Genomic DNA, 16,371 nt, shown 5'->3' with positions numbered 1-16,371 from the left:
AGAACGATTTCTGCAAAATAAGGGTCTGCACTTATCTGAGATAAAATATGAATACTCTGTTTTGTTGTCTAATAGCTGGCACGTATAGCAACATCTTTTAGTCAAGGTGGTTTAAGCATTTGCATTTTAAATACCCCTATTCTATACCGTATTAGGAGTAGCCCTTATTTCACTCAGTACACACCTTGTGTAACACAGAGGGTTCTACTGCTGTCTAACATTAATATCCACATTACAGAAGTTTTTCTTTTTTTTAAATCTAGGAAATTAAATTAAAAAAAGAAAAAATGTTAAAGCTGCAAAGTGGAGTACTCAGATGTCAGAAAATTCCAAAGTGAAGATTAACCAACATAAGCAACCCAATGTGGATAAACCTCTGTTGCAAAAACTCTTGCTTAATAGAAAAGACTATCTAACCTAATTCTGTCTACAGCATTGTATAGACTGAAGTAATGGTCCTTGCCTGATGCAAAATATGGTTAGAGAAATCCTACAGCCTGAAAAGTTCATTTCCACTTTGGACACTGGCCTTTGCCCTAGCGGTTGGCGGGGATGTGGACAGTGAAACTGATACAGCAGCTCATATAAGAAGTGTGCATTGAGTGGTGCTGTATGATGAGGGTTTTTGGTTTTTTTTTTCAATCTTCAATTTATAAATAAATTCAGCTAAGACATTAAAAATATATTAAATTTCTGGATTCCTATTACAAACAAGAATGCCTTGTTTGTAATAAGCACTGAAATAAATTGCCTCAGGAGGTTGTGGAATCTCCTTCATTGGAGATTTTTAAGATCAGGTTAGACAAAAACCTGTCAAGGATGATCTAGATAATACTTAGTCCTGCCTTGAGTGCAGGGGACTGGACCAGAAGACCTCTTGAGGTCCCTTCCAGTCCTACAATTCTATGATTCTTTGGTGGAGGCTACTTCCTTGTTCCTGATAGCAGCAACAGGACAAAACACAACAGAAGAGCTCTCTCCCAATCCCAGAATAAACAGTACTGTAGCTTGAAAGAGTTAAAAGGCTCTGCGCAAACTCTGGAATGTCTTTCTCTCCCCTCCTTCCTTTTAACAGTAGCAGCACAGAAGAACGGATGCAGCCATCAGAAACCAATGACATCACACAACTTGTTACCACTCCTAAAAATATATAACTTGCAGAAATCTCACTACATTCAGAGCTAAATGGAAAAATCCAACTCTTTGCCCACACTTTCCTGCAATAATATCCCGCACTCAGACCTTTAACTTCTTTCTTTAAGTAAAGCTTATGTGTGTCTGGATCTAATGCTAGATCAGGCAGTGGAAGAGCAGCTGCAGTCTCCGCTCCATTGCAAAGAGGAAGCGGGAGAGAATGAGACAGCTGAGCTGCTCGTGGAGGTGTGGGAGGGGGGCCTCCTACTGCTTTCTCAGTGTGTGTGTCGGGTGCATCTCATTGGTGGAGGGAGGTTCATAGAATCATAGAACCATAGAATATCAGGGTTGGAAGGGACCTCAGAAGGTCATCTAGTCCAACCCCCTGCCCAAAGCAGGACCAATCTCTAACTAAATCATCCCAGCCAGGGCTTCGTCAAGCCGGGCCTTAAAAACCTCTAAGGAAGGAGATTCCACCATCTCCCCTAGGTAACCCATTCCAGTGCTTCACCACCCTCCTGGTGAAAAAGTTTTTCCTAATATCCAACCTAAACTTCCCGCACTGCAACTTGAGACCATTGCTCCTTGTTCTGTCATCTGGTACCACTGAGAACAGTCCAGATCCATCCTCTTTGGAACACCCTTTCAGGTAGTTGAAAGCAGCTATCAAATCCCCCCTCATTCTTCTCTTCTGCAGACTAAATAATCCCAGTTTCCTCAGCTTCTCCTCATAAGTCATGTGCAGCAGCCCCCTAATCATTTTTGTTGCCCTCCGCTGGACTCTTTCCAATTTTTCCACATCCTTCTCATAGTGTGGGGCCCAAAACTGGACACAGTACTCCAGATGAGGCCTCACCAATGCCGAATAGAGGGGAATGATCACATCCCTCGATGTGCTGGCAATGCTGCTATTGATACAGCCCAAAATGCCGTTAGCCTTCTTGGCAACAAGGACACACTGTTGACTCATATCCAGCTTCTCGGCCACTGTAACCCCCAGGTCCTTTTCTGTAGAACTGCTACCTAGCCACTCAGTCCCTAGTCTGTAGCAGTGCATGGGATTCTTCCGTCCTAAGTGCATGACTCTGCACTTGTCTTTGTTGAACCTCATCAGATTTCTTTTGGCCCAATCCTCTAATTTGTCTAATGTGTCCTAACATTCCAAATCCAGACACTGATAAGCAAAGGAAGAAAATGAGTTTCAGAGCCCCAGTCTCCTCATTTGGAGCATCATGTCTCCAGCCACCACCTGGTTACAGCATGGGCTCTTAGCACAAACCTTGAACCCATATTATTGTAACTGCCAAAGTGTCAAACAAAGAAAGAGGTATTCTCTCAGACAAACAGGACCCAAAATTGTTTAAGGCTTTATAGATCAGAAAACACACCTTGAAATTTGCCAAGAAATCACCCTGCAGCTAGTGCAGATGATGGTAACTAAATCAGTAAATGAAACATCACTTAATAAAACAGGTTGCTGCATTCGGTGCTAGCAGCAATTTCCAAATCATATAATAAGATCAGATATAATTTCCTTTGGCTTTTTCTTCCAGCCTATAAACACTCACTCAATGTTATCTGGATTGAGTTTCAGCAGCTGGCCATGCCCCAATCTCTACTGGAGACAGGGTATGTCATTCTGACTAGATTTAAAGCTGGGTGACATAAGAATAGTGAAAACACAGCAACCCACACCTCCTCACTAGCTCCCATCAATTTTATATATATGTTGACAAGGAGTCAACAAATAGAATTCTGCAGAAAATCACATAAGAGTGTCTTTGGAAGAGATGACAAACTGCCTAATACTACTCTCTTTCTGAAAGAAAGGCCTGGAGTCACTCAAAAGTGGCCGCTAACTCCTGCCAGGGTCTTCAGGCATGTCAACACTACTACATCAAAGGCAGATGTAAAATAATAAGCATAGACTCCCAATCCTCATCCAACATTAGAAAAACCAATCAATACCAACAGTACCTGCTGACATACTATACCAAGGTCTAAAACAAAACAGGTTGTGCACAGTGACAAGATGATGCTAGATATGTCTACAGCTTCCTACAACCATCTCAATAAACTTCACCAAATGTGAGAAGTTCAGGCTGGGGCAAAAGTTGGACAGATTATCTATGTCAAGAGATTGTTAGGCCCTTTTTCAAGAGACTAACCCCACTGTAAGAGGATAAGTACAGCATGGACAAGATGTTATTGTTATTACCATTTTTAAATTCTTTGACACAATTTTTTCTTGACAAATCCATGCTCACTGTTACTTATCACCTTATTATCTTCTAGGTGTTTGCAAATTGGTTGCTTAATTATTTGCTCCATTATCTGTCTGCGTATTGAAGTTAAGCTGACTGGTCTGCAATTCCCCGGGTTGTCCTTATTCCCCTTTTTATAGATGGGCACTAGATTTGCCCTTTTCCAGTCCTCTGGATTCTCTCCTGTCTTCCATGACTTTTTGAAGATAAGTTGAAGTATTTTTCCACTGGGAACAGATTCTACCACCGCTCATACTGGATCTGAGTGATCTTGTCAACAAAGTAACTTGAAACCCAGTTAAGTGAGAAAACTCCACTGACTACAGTTTGGCCACTCTTGCTCTAAGGACTGTCTACCTGAGTTTGTCTGTAACGCACAGGCTCAGGGACAAGTCTACTCTCACAAAGCCTTTGCTCAGCAAAAAGCATCCGTACTGAAGTCAAATAACCTATTATAGAGTGTTTGTGAAAACTACAAGAGTCAATTATTTAGATAAATAAATATTGATGTAATTTCAATGTAGGTAGTTCAGAGGTACAACAGCAACACACTTATTTTCTCCTGGAAAGTAGAAGAGAACTACTCGGGAGGTTGTATTGTTTTGTCTGAGTGACTGCTGCTGGAAATTAGGTTACAGCAGTGACCTGAGGGATTTTCCTTGCCTCTTTCATATACCTCGTCAATAAAATATATGAAGATCCTTTTAAGTTTAGTTTCTCATTCCCTGCAGGGAATATTAATTGATATATAGCTTTGGACAAGTAGGAGACTGTGATTCACTGGAGACTCTCATGTACTGGCAAAACATACTTCAACAAGAACAAAAGAAACAAATACATGATCAACTGATTTTCTGAGCGTGTCTGCATATGCACATGCATACATTAACTTACAAATATAAAGCTAGTGAACGGAAATCCCAACTTAGCTCAAATTTGAACGATCTTTAGACTCAGGGTTTGTCTTTACAGGGAGCTTAGTCTGGTCTGAAAATATCTCCATATACATGATCAATTCCTTAGAGTGCACTAACTCCGCATTTATCATGGGCTCTGGAGTTCTCTTTCAAAGTGTACTAAATCTGATGCAAATTGAGTTAGTGTCAGCTGTTGTTTGCGTACATGAAGTGCTGCCATGCACTATTTTTGCAGTCCTCTAACTACTATCCCACAAACAGGGACATCACTTGAAGAAGGGAAAGTTACTCACCTTGTGCAGTAACTGAGGTTCTTTGAGATGTGTGTCCCTGTGGGTGCTCCACTACCCAGCCTCCTCCCCTCTACTTCGGGGTTCTCACAAGGTTCTCTGTGGTAGAGAAGGAACGGAGGGTGGGGTTGGTTGCATAGCGCTAATTAACCACCACTGATGGCGTGAGATGGGGAGAGCGCACGTGGGGCTCAACCGGACACTGCTGTTGAAATTCTTCAATTAGAGTGCAGGGGCACACAACTGCCTGAAGTGGAGCACCCAGAGGGACATGACTTGAAGAAGAACTGTCTGTTTACCTGTGTGACCTCCACTACTCTGGGGTCAGGTTGACCAGATGACCCTTCTCCTGTTTAAAGCCTGGCACAGTGCCATTTACACCTAGATTCCAATAGATCAGCATTATGGTAATATACTCCAGCAGCCTTTAGAACATCTGGGAAAAAGGGGCGACTACACCGGGTCATACTGACAGGTGAACTGTCAGACTGGATAGAGGTTATTAGTGGAGTTCCTCAGGGATTGGTTTGGGGACCAATCTGATTGAACATTTTCATTACTGACCTTGGCACAAAAAGTAAGAGTGCGCTAATAAAATTTGTGGATGACACAAAGTTGGGAGGTATTGCTAATATGGAGGAGGGCCGGAATATCATACAAGAAGATCTGGATGATCTTGTAAACTGGAGTAATAGAAATGGGATGTAATTTAATAGTGCAAAGTCATGTATTTAGGGACTAACAACAAGAATTTTTGCTATAAGCTGGGGCCTTATCAGTTGGAAGCAACAGAGGAGGAGAAAGACCTGGATTCATTGGTTGATCACAGGATGACTAGGAGCTGCCAATGTGATGTGGCTATGAAAAAAGCTACTGCAGTCCTAGGATGCATCAGGTGAGGTATTTCCAGTAGGGACTGGGAAGTATTAGCACCATTATACAAGGCACTGGTGAGACCTCATGTAGAATACTGTGCGCAACTCTGATCTTCCATGTTTAAGAAAGATGAATTCAAACTGGAACAGGTGCAGAGAATGGCTATTAGGATGATCTGAGGAATGGAAAACCTACCTTATGAGAGGAGACTCAAAGAGCTTGGCTTGTTTAACCTAACCAAAAGAAGACTGCGGGGAGATATGACTGCATTCAAAATACATCAGAGGGATAAATGCCTGGGAGGGAGAGGAGTTATTTAAGTTGTTGGCAGATGTGAGCCCTTCCCAGTCTTCAGCCCCCACCTCCCTCCCTCAGCCCACACTGTTCCCCTTCATTGGTTCACCAGCTGCCGTTCACATTTTAGAAATGGCAGCTGGACCTGCTGGGCAATCAGCTTCTGTCTCATGCTAAAGTCCTGATTATCGACTGTTTAAAAGCCTATGCCATGGAAGGCACATACCCCATCTACCTATTTTCCTTTTCCTACCACTCATCTGTCCTGCTCGGCGAACACCCACCCTCCTGCCCCAAAACAACAGCCAGAAACAGGGCACAGCCACAACCTCATGAGACATAAGAGCCTCTACCCCAACCTGCCTCCCGCAGCATATTCAAATAATGAAAATATTCAGTTGTGTGAAATTCAACAGTTTATTGAGATAGTAGTTAGAAGAGAAAAAAATTTGGTTAGTATTCTCCATTTCCATGAGGTAGATATGGGTATTGCATGCTGCAAAGGTACTAAAACTACAGCTTGTTGCTGAGGTATATATGCCTCATAACAGGCATTTGTACAGGAAAATATGTTTACCCTAAGGATAGCATAGCTGTACAACTCTTAATGGCTTCTGATAGCTTTACACAGAAAAAGACTAAGTTAAGGCTTTGAACAATCAGTGCAGAACCCCATCTATTTTTCTCTGCAATTTCAGCATGTCTGCAGGGGAGATAAAGCAGAATCTTAGACTGAGAAATTGTTTGATTTTGATCCAAATGTTATGTGGGATAGCTGTGCAGTTGTTTGCTCCCCGAGATAGCTTACAATTCCCATGAAGTGCTTCTGGTGGGAAGAGAGGGACCATCTTGGTGAGTAACTTCACACCTTGTCTCTCTGGGCTGCCCTTTGCCTTTCTGATTAAGGCCATTCTCTGCCTCCTAGTCACCCACCTCAGTGTAACGTTATCAACACAGAGGGGATTATGATCCAGTTTGCCTCCAGATTCTGTCCATTGACCCTTCCGACACCATATAAGCATCTCCAAGGCACAGCTTAAACTGCAAAGCCAAACTGGGACCATAATCCCCAAAACCTCACAGCCTTCAAGGCACATCTACAAACCCCAAAGTCCCAAGATAGACCCCCTGCACACACTCCTTACCACCTCTGAGGTGCTCCCAAGTCTGGGAAGAATCTCAGGGAGCGGAAACAAGAAATACATGTTAAAATGCTACCACAGCCTCTCTGGAATATCATAGAATCATAGAATATTAGGGATGGAAGAGACCTCAGAGGTCATCTAGTCCAATACCCTGCTCAAAGCGGGACCAACACCAACTAAATCATCCCAACCAAGGCCTTGTCAAGCCAGGCCTTAAAAACTTCTAAGGATGGAGATTCCACCACCTCCGCAGGTAACCCATTCCAGTGCTTCACCACCCTCCTAGTGAAATAGTGTTTCCTAATATCCAACCTAGACCTCCCCCACTGCAACTTGAAACCATTGCTTCTTGTTCTGTCATCTGCCACCACTGAGAACAGCCGAGCTCCATCCTCTTTGGAACCCCCCTTCAGGTAGTTGAAGGCTGCTATCAAATCCCCCGTCACTCTTCTCTTCTGCAGACTAAATAACCCCAGTTCCCTCAGCCTCTCCTCGTAAGTCATGTGCCCCAGTCCCCTAATCATTTTCGTTGCCCTCCGCTGGACTCTCTCCAATTTGTCCAAATCCCTTTTGTCATGGGGGGACCAAAACTGGATGCTGTACTCCAGGTGTGGCCTCACCAGTGTCGAATAGAGGGGAATAATCACTTCCCTTGATCTGCTGGCAATATTCATTGTAATCCCCAGGTCCTTTTCTGCAGAACTGCTGCTTAGCCAGTCGGTCCCCAGCCTGTGGCGGTGCATGGGATTCTTTCTTCCTAAGTGCATGACTCTGCACTTTCCTTGTTGGACCTCATCAGATTTATTTTGGCCTAATCCTCCAATTTGTCTAGGTCACTCTGGACCCTATCCCTACCCTCCAGTGTATCTACCTCTCCCCGCAGCTTAGTGTCATCTGCGAACTTGCTGAGGGTGCAATTAATCCCATCATCCAGATCATTAATAAAGATGTTGAACAAAACCGGCCCCAGGATCGACTCCTGGGGCACTCTGCTTGATACTGGCTGCCAACTAGACATCGAGCCATTGATCACTACCCATTGAGCCCGACAATCTAGCCAGCTTTCTATCCACTGTGATAGACCCAGGCCAGTTGGGTACAGAAAAGTAGTAGAAGGCAAATTTACTGGCCACTGGATAAGCAGTTTTCTGTTCCCTGACTGACCAGAGCAGGGGCTGCTCCAGGCTAGGGTGGACACATGACTCCAGTTAGCCTGCAAAGAGTCAGGTGAGGCCGTTAAGCTAATGTGACCACCTGACTCTAATTAAGGCCCCTCTGATACTATAAAAGGGCTCACTCCAATCAGGCCGAGGAGAGTCAGGGAGCCAGAGGAGAGGAAGTGTGGCTGAAGGGCTAGGTAATGAAGACACCCTCAAGCCACTGGAAAGGGAGCCCTAAGGTAAGGGTGAAGAAGGCGTTGAGAGAGAGAAGGGGGGAAGCTGTGGGGAAGTGGCCCAGGGAAATGTGGCAGCTCTGGCGGTGAAAGGTCGACTGCCAACAGCTGCTGCCATTAGGGTCTCTGGGCCGGAACCCGGAGTAGAGGGTGGGCCCGGGTTCCCCCAAACCTGCCACTACAGAAACACCTCCTGGGAGGGGAAGACAGGCCCCTGTCAGGAAAGGAGGCTAAACTGTTCTGGAATAAGCCCCTAGGGACGACAGAAACTGTGGGAGTTCTCTCACCAACCTTCTTCCTGGCTTATGATGAAAAGGGCTCAGCAGACTGTAACCCTGGCCCTAGAGAGAGAAGGGCTACGTGGAGGGTCACAGTGAGCCACTGAGGATAGCATAAATCGCCTGGAAATGTGGAATCCACAGGGACAGGGTTAGAGCTCTGCCACACCAACTTATAGTCCATTCATGCAATCCGTACTTTTTTAACTTGCTGGCAAGAATACTGTGGGAGACCGTATCAAAAGCTTTGCTAAAATCAAGATATATCACATCTACCGCTTTCCCCATATCCACAGAGCCAGTTATCTCATCATAGAAGGCAATCAGGTTGGTCAGACATGACTTGCCCTTGGTGAATCCATGTTGACTGTTCCTGATCACCTTCCTCTCCTACAAGTGCTTCAAAATGGATTTCTTGAGGACCTGCTCCATGATTTTGCCAGGGACTGAAGTGAGGCTGACCGGTCTGTAGTTCCCCGGGTTCTCTTTCTGCTCTTTTTTAAATATGGGCACTATGTTTGTCTTTTTCCAATCATCCGGGACCTCCCCCAATCGCCATGAATTTTCAAAGATAATGAGCAAAGGCTCTGCAATCACATCAGCCGACTCCCTCAGCCCCCTCAGATGCATTAGATCCGGCCCCATGGACTTGTGCATGTCCAGCTTTTCTAAATAGTCCTGAACCACTTCTTTCACCACTGAAGGCTGCTCGCCTCATGTGTTTCATATGAACAATAACTCCTTGTTTTTTCTTCCCTACTCCTGCAGCCACAGTGCCTGCCGTGGCCAGACCCTCAAAGACAAGGCCTTTATCAAGCTCTGAGCAGCTTGCTAAGCTGAGGGGAAAGAACTGGAAAACAATTGGATGGTCTAGACAGTATTTGGTCCTGCCATGCGGGCAGGGGACTGGACTCGATGACCTCTTGAGGTCCCTTCCAGTCCTAGAATCTATGAATAGCAAGCTGGAGATTGGATCTGAGAAATACCAGAGAAAGTATTGCAGTGGCCAGAGGCAGCGTGGCCATGGCAAAAGTCACTGTAGAGAAAGACAGGGAGATGCAGTGGCAACTCCTGGAAGCAACATAGACTCAGAATGCTCTGTTGCAGCACACAGACATTCCAGTGCCCTCAGCCAGGACCCAGCCATGTTCTGCAACCCCTGGACGATACAGAGTACTGGGAACACCAGCATATGTTCCCCCAATGAAACCTTGCAGCTGTGCTACCAGATACCACTCCTCTCCCCAGCTGAAGCTCAGGGCAGCAAGAACAATCGCCCCTGAGAGCCCAGCTCTTTCGTGCCATGAAACACATCTGGAACTTTGAGCCTCGACACCAGAAGGCAGAAGAACAAGAAGAGACAGAGGCAAGATGTATATTCACCTGTGAATTGGAGCCTGCTGTTGTTGTGTGCTGCCTTCCCCTGCACGGTGCCACTTCAAAGCTGTGTTCCATTGTTATTTTAATAAAAAAATTATTTTTGGTTGTTACATAACAAATTGTTTTTAATAATAAAAACCTTTAAAATACATCCAAAAGGACTTGGCAATGCATGTGTGACAAAGTGGGAATTTTCTGTGATTCCTATGTGAGCCTTAGTTTCCCTCTGTACTTTGCATTGCTACCGAGTGGGTGGAAAAGGTTAAAAAGCTGTTCTTGGGGCAGAGCAGGAAACATACGGTATTGTCTTACATTACTGATTGGGATGGAATGAATGCGTCATTAAGCAAGCACTGACTGAAACTGACCCATATTGATGGAGGGTCCTCAAAGACAATGGGAGACGTAAGGACTGAACAACTGACACTTATACATGGGAAACTCCAGCAGGCAGGATGCGTGAACTCAGCATGAAAGGTGTCATGTGGCTGGGATAAGAGGCTTTTGGGAGACAGACAGCAGCTCTCACGAGGAATTGCCGAAGAGAGAGGGAGAGAGAGCCAAAAATGGATTCCACGGTAGCGTAGCTGTGAGGAGAGCTTGCTTGGCCAGAATGGACTACATCTTAACATTTATTTCTCTGCCACTTCCCGGAGCTGTGTTCCAGCTGGCTGATAAATCCTGCTCTGTTTTGAAAAGGCTGCCTGGTAACACTGAACCTCCTTGTGGAGGTGCATTGATCCCTGGACGCCCGGGCAGAGCTCACTGTTCAAAGCAGGAGTACCGGAGCCCAGAAGCTCAGTCTCAGAGGCATTGAGGCTATGTCCTACCCTAAAGGAAGAGTTGGGCCCCTTGGGGGTCTGGCATACTGAAGTGGTTCCTCCAAGGGACTGTTTAAAAGCTGGGGCATGCTGGGGATCAGTGACAGCATGGTACACAGAAAAAAAAACGGAAATTTTGCATGTCATAGGTTTTTCTAAAAGTATAAAAGCACAGACATGATAAAATAAGGAGTGCCATAATGTGCCACTTCTACCACCCATAAAAGACACTCCAATGCTCACAATCCATTCTCCCCACTACTCCCCGGGATAATAGCTGGATGTACAGCTGCACATTGTCAGGCCTGAGACTCAAAGTAAGAGCAATATGCATCCCTGATAGTATTGCCATGGCTGTTTCCATTTTCAACTGGCTGCTTAAACCGCTGAGCAAGTCTCCGCCACTCATTCTCCTTTACTCTCACAGCTATTTTGCAAAATACAACATGTAGCTATAATCCTAGGCAAGTTAGCCCATAAAGAGAGCCACCTTCTTCCACTCCATGCATCTGATGAAATGGGCTTTAGCCCACGAAAGCTTATGCCCAAATAAATTTGTTAGAGTCTAAGGTGCCACGAGGACTCCTCGTTGTTTTTGCTGATACTGACCAACATGGCTACCATTCTGAAACCTTCTCTTCAGATCGCCAAATACATACTCCACTGTCATACTGAGGCACTAGTTAAACAGTTCCTTCCTCCTGTGCAAGTGGTCTGTGAATTGCTTCATTAGCCAGGGAAGCAGAGGATAAACCGGGTCTCCCAGGATAACCAGAGGATTCTCCACAACATTAGTGTTCATAGTGGTCCTGGGGGAAAAGTCTCCTTTATTCTTTAAGGTAAACAGAGCAGCATTCTGAAAGATCCTAGCATTGTGGACCTTTCTACACCACTCTGCATTTATGTTTGTGAACATGTCATGGTAGTCAACCAGGCCTCGGAGCAACCATGTAGAAATACTCCTTTCTGTTTATAAACTCTGAGCCCTGGTGTGGGGGGCAAAACATAGGGACATGGGTCCCATCAATTACCCCAACCCAGTTTGGGAACCCCATGCATGCAATGCCATCAAAAATTTCCTGAGCATCACCAAGCTTTAAAAACCAATACAATGGTACCTTACGCATGACATCACATACCTGCCTCACAATGGACCCACCAGTGATCTCCCAATGCCAAATTGGCTGGCTATAGACTGGTAACATTTGGGGGTGGTTGGCTTCCAGATGGCAATGGTGACATGCTTCTCAATGGGTGTGGGGCACTGCCTGCTGGTCCGGGGCTGCTGCGGCTCCAGGGCTAGTTCAGCACTGATCTCAGGTTGTCTTCACCATTGTGATGGGGTTCACTCACCACTGTGGCGCCTCCTGCTGGCTCTCCTGGGGATTAGCTCTGTTCACCAGTGCACCCTCTTCTGGTGCTGTCCAGCCACCGTCACTTCTGCTCCAGGACCCACGTCACTCCAAGGACTGCAGCGTCCTCTTTAGGACACAGCCCTCCGGCTGCGCCGCACTTTGTGCTCCCCCACTTCCAGGGGACAGTATCACAGTCCGCTGTCCAGCCACTTCCCTCAGTGGCTACTGCAGCCAATTGGCCACTTCTTCAGTGGCAAGGCGGGGGGTGGGAGGGGAGAAACCTGGGCCCACCTACTACTCCAGGTCCCGGCCCAGGGATTCTGTAGATGGCTGCCACTTGCTGCATCCTCTCCGACTCCTCAGTAGATTTCCCTGGGCCATTTCCCTGTGGCCTCAGCACCCTATTTGCCCTTGCTTCAGGGTCTCGGCCTGCAGATCCCTGCAGCCCGCCAGGGGCTGTCTTTAGCTCCCCCAGTCTCTGCCTGTAGCACTGCTCTATCCAGGGTGCTTGCTGCCTTCAGCCTGCAAGGCAGCCAGTCCTCCTCCCTCCCTCCCTCAAGCTCCAGGGCGTGACTGAAGCGGCTCTGCTCTGCAGTCCTTCTTGTATGGGCCAACCTGGCCTTAATTGGCTGCTCCTCGCTCCTTTTGTGCAGTCTCCCTTGGGCTCTAATAACCCTTTATAGGCCAGTGTAGGGCAGATGCCCCATCACAACCATCCTGAAATTCTGTCACCAAATTCTGCTGAACATTCCAGGTCTGCAGAACTATCTTCTCTCATCAACTGACGCTGATTTCCCAAGCCCCAAAACAGCGCTGTGAAGCTGCTCCAAGAAGAGCTTGTGAAATAGCAGTTGCTCGGTGTCCTCCTCGTCTTCCTTGTCCTCCTCCTCTGCTGCTGCTGGAGGAGCCGCTGGTACAGCCACATCATCTGCTCCGTAGTGCACAGTTGTCCTGTGTGCACACTATTAGTACAGCTCACATATTGCGCACTAACCACTGTGCGTCACACGCAATATGAACTAACCACCCCGTGTAGATCAGGTCTCGGGAATCTCAAAAGCAACTACGCAATTGGTTTCTACTTTGTGTGAAGAACAGGCATTAACAAAGCCAATAAAACAGCAAGACCGGTCTTTCTGAACGGCTTTGGAGGAAATACCCTCTATAAAACTTTAGCACCAGCTAGTTCAGTCATATTTCTGTAGTAAAAATTATTCAGTACAAGAAAATAGCTCTTTAAAAAGAGATCAAAAAGCAGCAGCGGCAATCAACCCTTTTTTTATGAACCTCAGACACACTCGGAGCAGTGTTTGAAACAAGTCAGAACACGAACAGTGACGCAAAATTCATTCTATTTATACCGCTTGCAAAGATGTAAACAGTAAATGTAGTGAGGTATAGCTACCTTTTTGTTGGAGTGGGTGCTCCGGAGGACATATGGGTAACCATGGTGTCGTTCATGTTTGTCAGAGGTCGAGGAGGACTAAAATAGAAATAACGTATTCCATGTTAATGATTAAAAAACAGCAGTAAATACACATAAAGGTGAAAACAAAACTATTATTCTGTATAAGAACATTAGGTCAAAGGTACAACTAATTCAAATGGCTAAGTAACAGCAGTCTCTACATAGGTAGGGGTGTTGTGTTCAGATTGCCTTAAAGAATTCATGAGTCAGGTTAAAATGAGGGTAAAAACGGTTATTTATATGCACGGTAACTGTTGTTCTTCAATATGTTGTGCACATATACATTCCACAGCAGGTGTTTGTGCGCCCAATGCACTTGAGTTGGATTTCTGCCTGCAGTACAACTAGGAGACACATGTGTTCCTGCTCTTCTCATGCTCTCAGGCAAGGGCATAAAAGAGGCGTGGTCACCACTTCCCTCATTGTTCCTTCGCACTGCCATATGTAATGTTCAATGTAGCAGGGAAGTTGGGAGGGTCGTGGAATGTATGTATGTGCAATGTAAAATGTATGTTGAAGAACCACAGTTACTATATGCATAAGTAACTTCTTTTTAAAACTCTGAGTGATTGTGCACATATACATTACACAGCAGGTGACTCATCAGCAGTTCCCTTGTAGGTGGAGGGACTTCGAATCATCTGAACAGAGACTATAGCACCAACTTGCCAAAGTGGCATCATTTCGAGAGGCCTGACTGATGGTATAGTAAGCAGAACAAGGATGTACAAGCGACCATGTCACTTCCTTGCAGATATCAGCTACTGGAGCATTGCTCCACAAACATGAAGTATTTCTTTAGCTTTAGAAGAATGGGGCTTTGGGGGGAAAAACACTGGCAAATGAAGAGTTTGCTTCAGGCAATGGTTATGCTTTAGGCATAAACTTAGGGTGTGGTCTAAGGGAAACCTTTGCCTTTATGGAAAACCACAAAAGGAGCACAAGCCAGAAGGACATGAAGTTCTGAAACCATCCTAGTAGAAGCAATCGCCACCAGAAAAGCCATCTTCATAGACAATAACAATAGTGACTAGACCTTTCAAGAATTGGAAACAAGAGGGTGAGAGAAAATGGAAAACCCATCACTGGTGAATGTAGCACAGAAATGGAAGCCAGGTGAACTCTCACAGAACTAATCAAAAGGCCTGATGATTTCAGGGGAAACAAATAGTCCAGCACATCTGCAACTGCCGTGAGATGGGGCGATATATGTTGAGATTGCACCCAGATCAAAAATCTCTTCCATTTTGTGGAGCATGTTGCTCTTTGTCTAGTGAATTATTTTCTGCTATTCACCAACATTTCTGAACCCCTCAGGAGCACAATTTCTCATGGGAATTCAACCAGAAATGATCTGTGCTGTAAGATGGAGACACTGGAGGTTGGGATGTAGAATCTTGCCTTGGTTCTTAGACAGAAGATACTCCATCAGTGGTAAAGTTATCGGTGACCAGACAGAAAGATGATATTGGTCCATGAACCAATATTTTCTTGGCCATACTGATGCAATAAGGATTAATATTGGTTTGTCTCTTTTCAGCTTCCTGAGTACCTTCAGAATAAGAGGAACTCAACCAGACATAGGAGATGAATGGACCATGGAAGAAGAAAGGCAGCTGTGATGGAACCCAGACAGTGGCCTGTCCTGGAGCAAAATATTATGCACTTGTTATTCAGGTTGGTTGCAAACAAGCCTATTGCTTGGTACCCCCTGTGGTGGAAGATCTGAAGCGGAACATCCTTCCTGACTGACCACTCATGAAAAGCCTTCAGGGAAACATTGAGGCAAATGCATAAATTCCATAAAAGAATAGCTTCTTGGTACAGTTGAAGCTATTTTGCACCTCCCTGCTTGTTCAGATAGAACAAGATAGTAGTGTTCTATGTAAGAACTTGTACCACCTGGTTCCTGATGCTCGACAAACATTTTGCAGACCCGAAGAATAGTTTGGAGCTCTAATACGTTTATATGGAGGTGAAACTTCCTGAGGTGACCAAAGAGGTTTTGTCTGTAGTTGGCTGAGATGGACTCCCCAAACTTTGATAGACAACTTTCCAGAATCATAGCTGGTTCTGGGGACAAAAATGGCACTTCTTTGTGCACATTGTTCGGGGTTCTAGCACCAGTTGAGAGACTGAAACACTCATGCAGGTACACAAAGCTGCATGCCCAAGGGGTGTCTAAAAGGATGATATACCAAATGGAGCCACACCTGTAGACAGCGAAGGTGAAATCTGGCATGCAGTTATGTACGTGCATGAGGCCACGTGGCCTGGAGCTGAAGGCAGGCATGCACTGATGTCAATGAGTTGGATTTGAGACTTTCTGAGAGAAAGGCTACAGACTGAAACCTTCCCTGAAAGGTAAGCCATAGTGGTCACGCCATCGAGGTCTGCTTCTATGAGTTGTGTTGGTTGTAACTATGATTTGTCCGAATTTAGTTTCGGGTGCAGATGGGAAAATAGCTGTTTGATGACTAGGATACCGTTTTGGGCAAGTTCTCTTGATGCTCCACGAACTAACCAATCATTTGGGTAAGGAAAATTTGAACGCTCAAATGGCAGAGGTGGGATGCTACTGCTGCCATGTACTAGGTGAAGACCCTTGAGGCTGATGACTGTCTGAAGAGAAGCACTGTGTACTGGTAATAGTTGGTACCTGCTATGAATCAAAGGTACAGGCGAGTCTCATCTTACGCGGGGGTTCCGTTCCGCGGTTAGCACATACAGCGAAAACCACATATAGTCAAAATTAC

The 16,371-nt window shown here is 45.5% G+C and overlaps 1 protein-coding gene across 6 annotated transcripts in view; it reads right to left on the bottom strand.

Annotated features, from left to right (window-relative positions):
- DTNB (dystrobrevin beta) overlaps window positions 1-16,371 on the bottom strand; it is a 350,654-nt gene that overhangs the window by 144,177 nt on the left and 190,106 nt on the right. For all 6 annotated transcript variants that reach the window (XM_054022674.1, XM_054022675.1, XM_054022676.1 and 3 more), the window contains one exon: window positions 13,553-13,630. In XM_054022674.1, coding sequence (XP_053878649.1) covers window positions 13,553-13,630 — 78 coding nt within the window. The remainder of the gene's footprint in view (window positions 1-13,552; window positions 13,631-16,371) is intronic.

This window comes from Malaclemys terrapin, chromosome 3 (genome assembly GCF_027887155.1).
Source record: "Malaclemys terrapin pileata isolate rMalTer1 chromosome 3, rMalTer1.hap1, whole genome shotgun sequence".
NCBI lineage: Eukaryota > Metazoa > Chordata > Testudines > Emydidae > Malaclemys > Malaclemys terrapin.
Note: the sequence above shows the minus strand (reverse complement) of the source record. Positions and strands in the feature narration are given on the sequence as shown.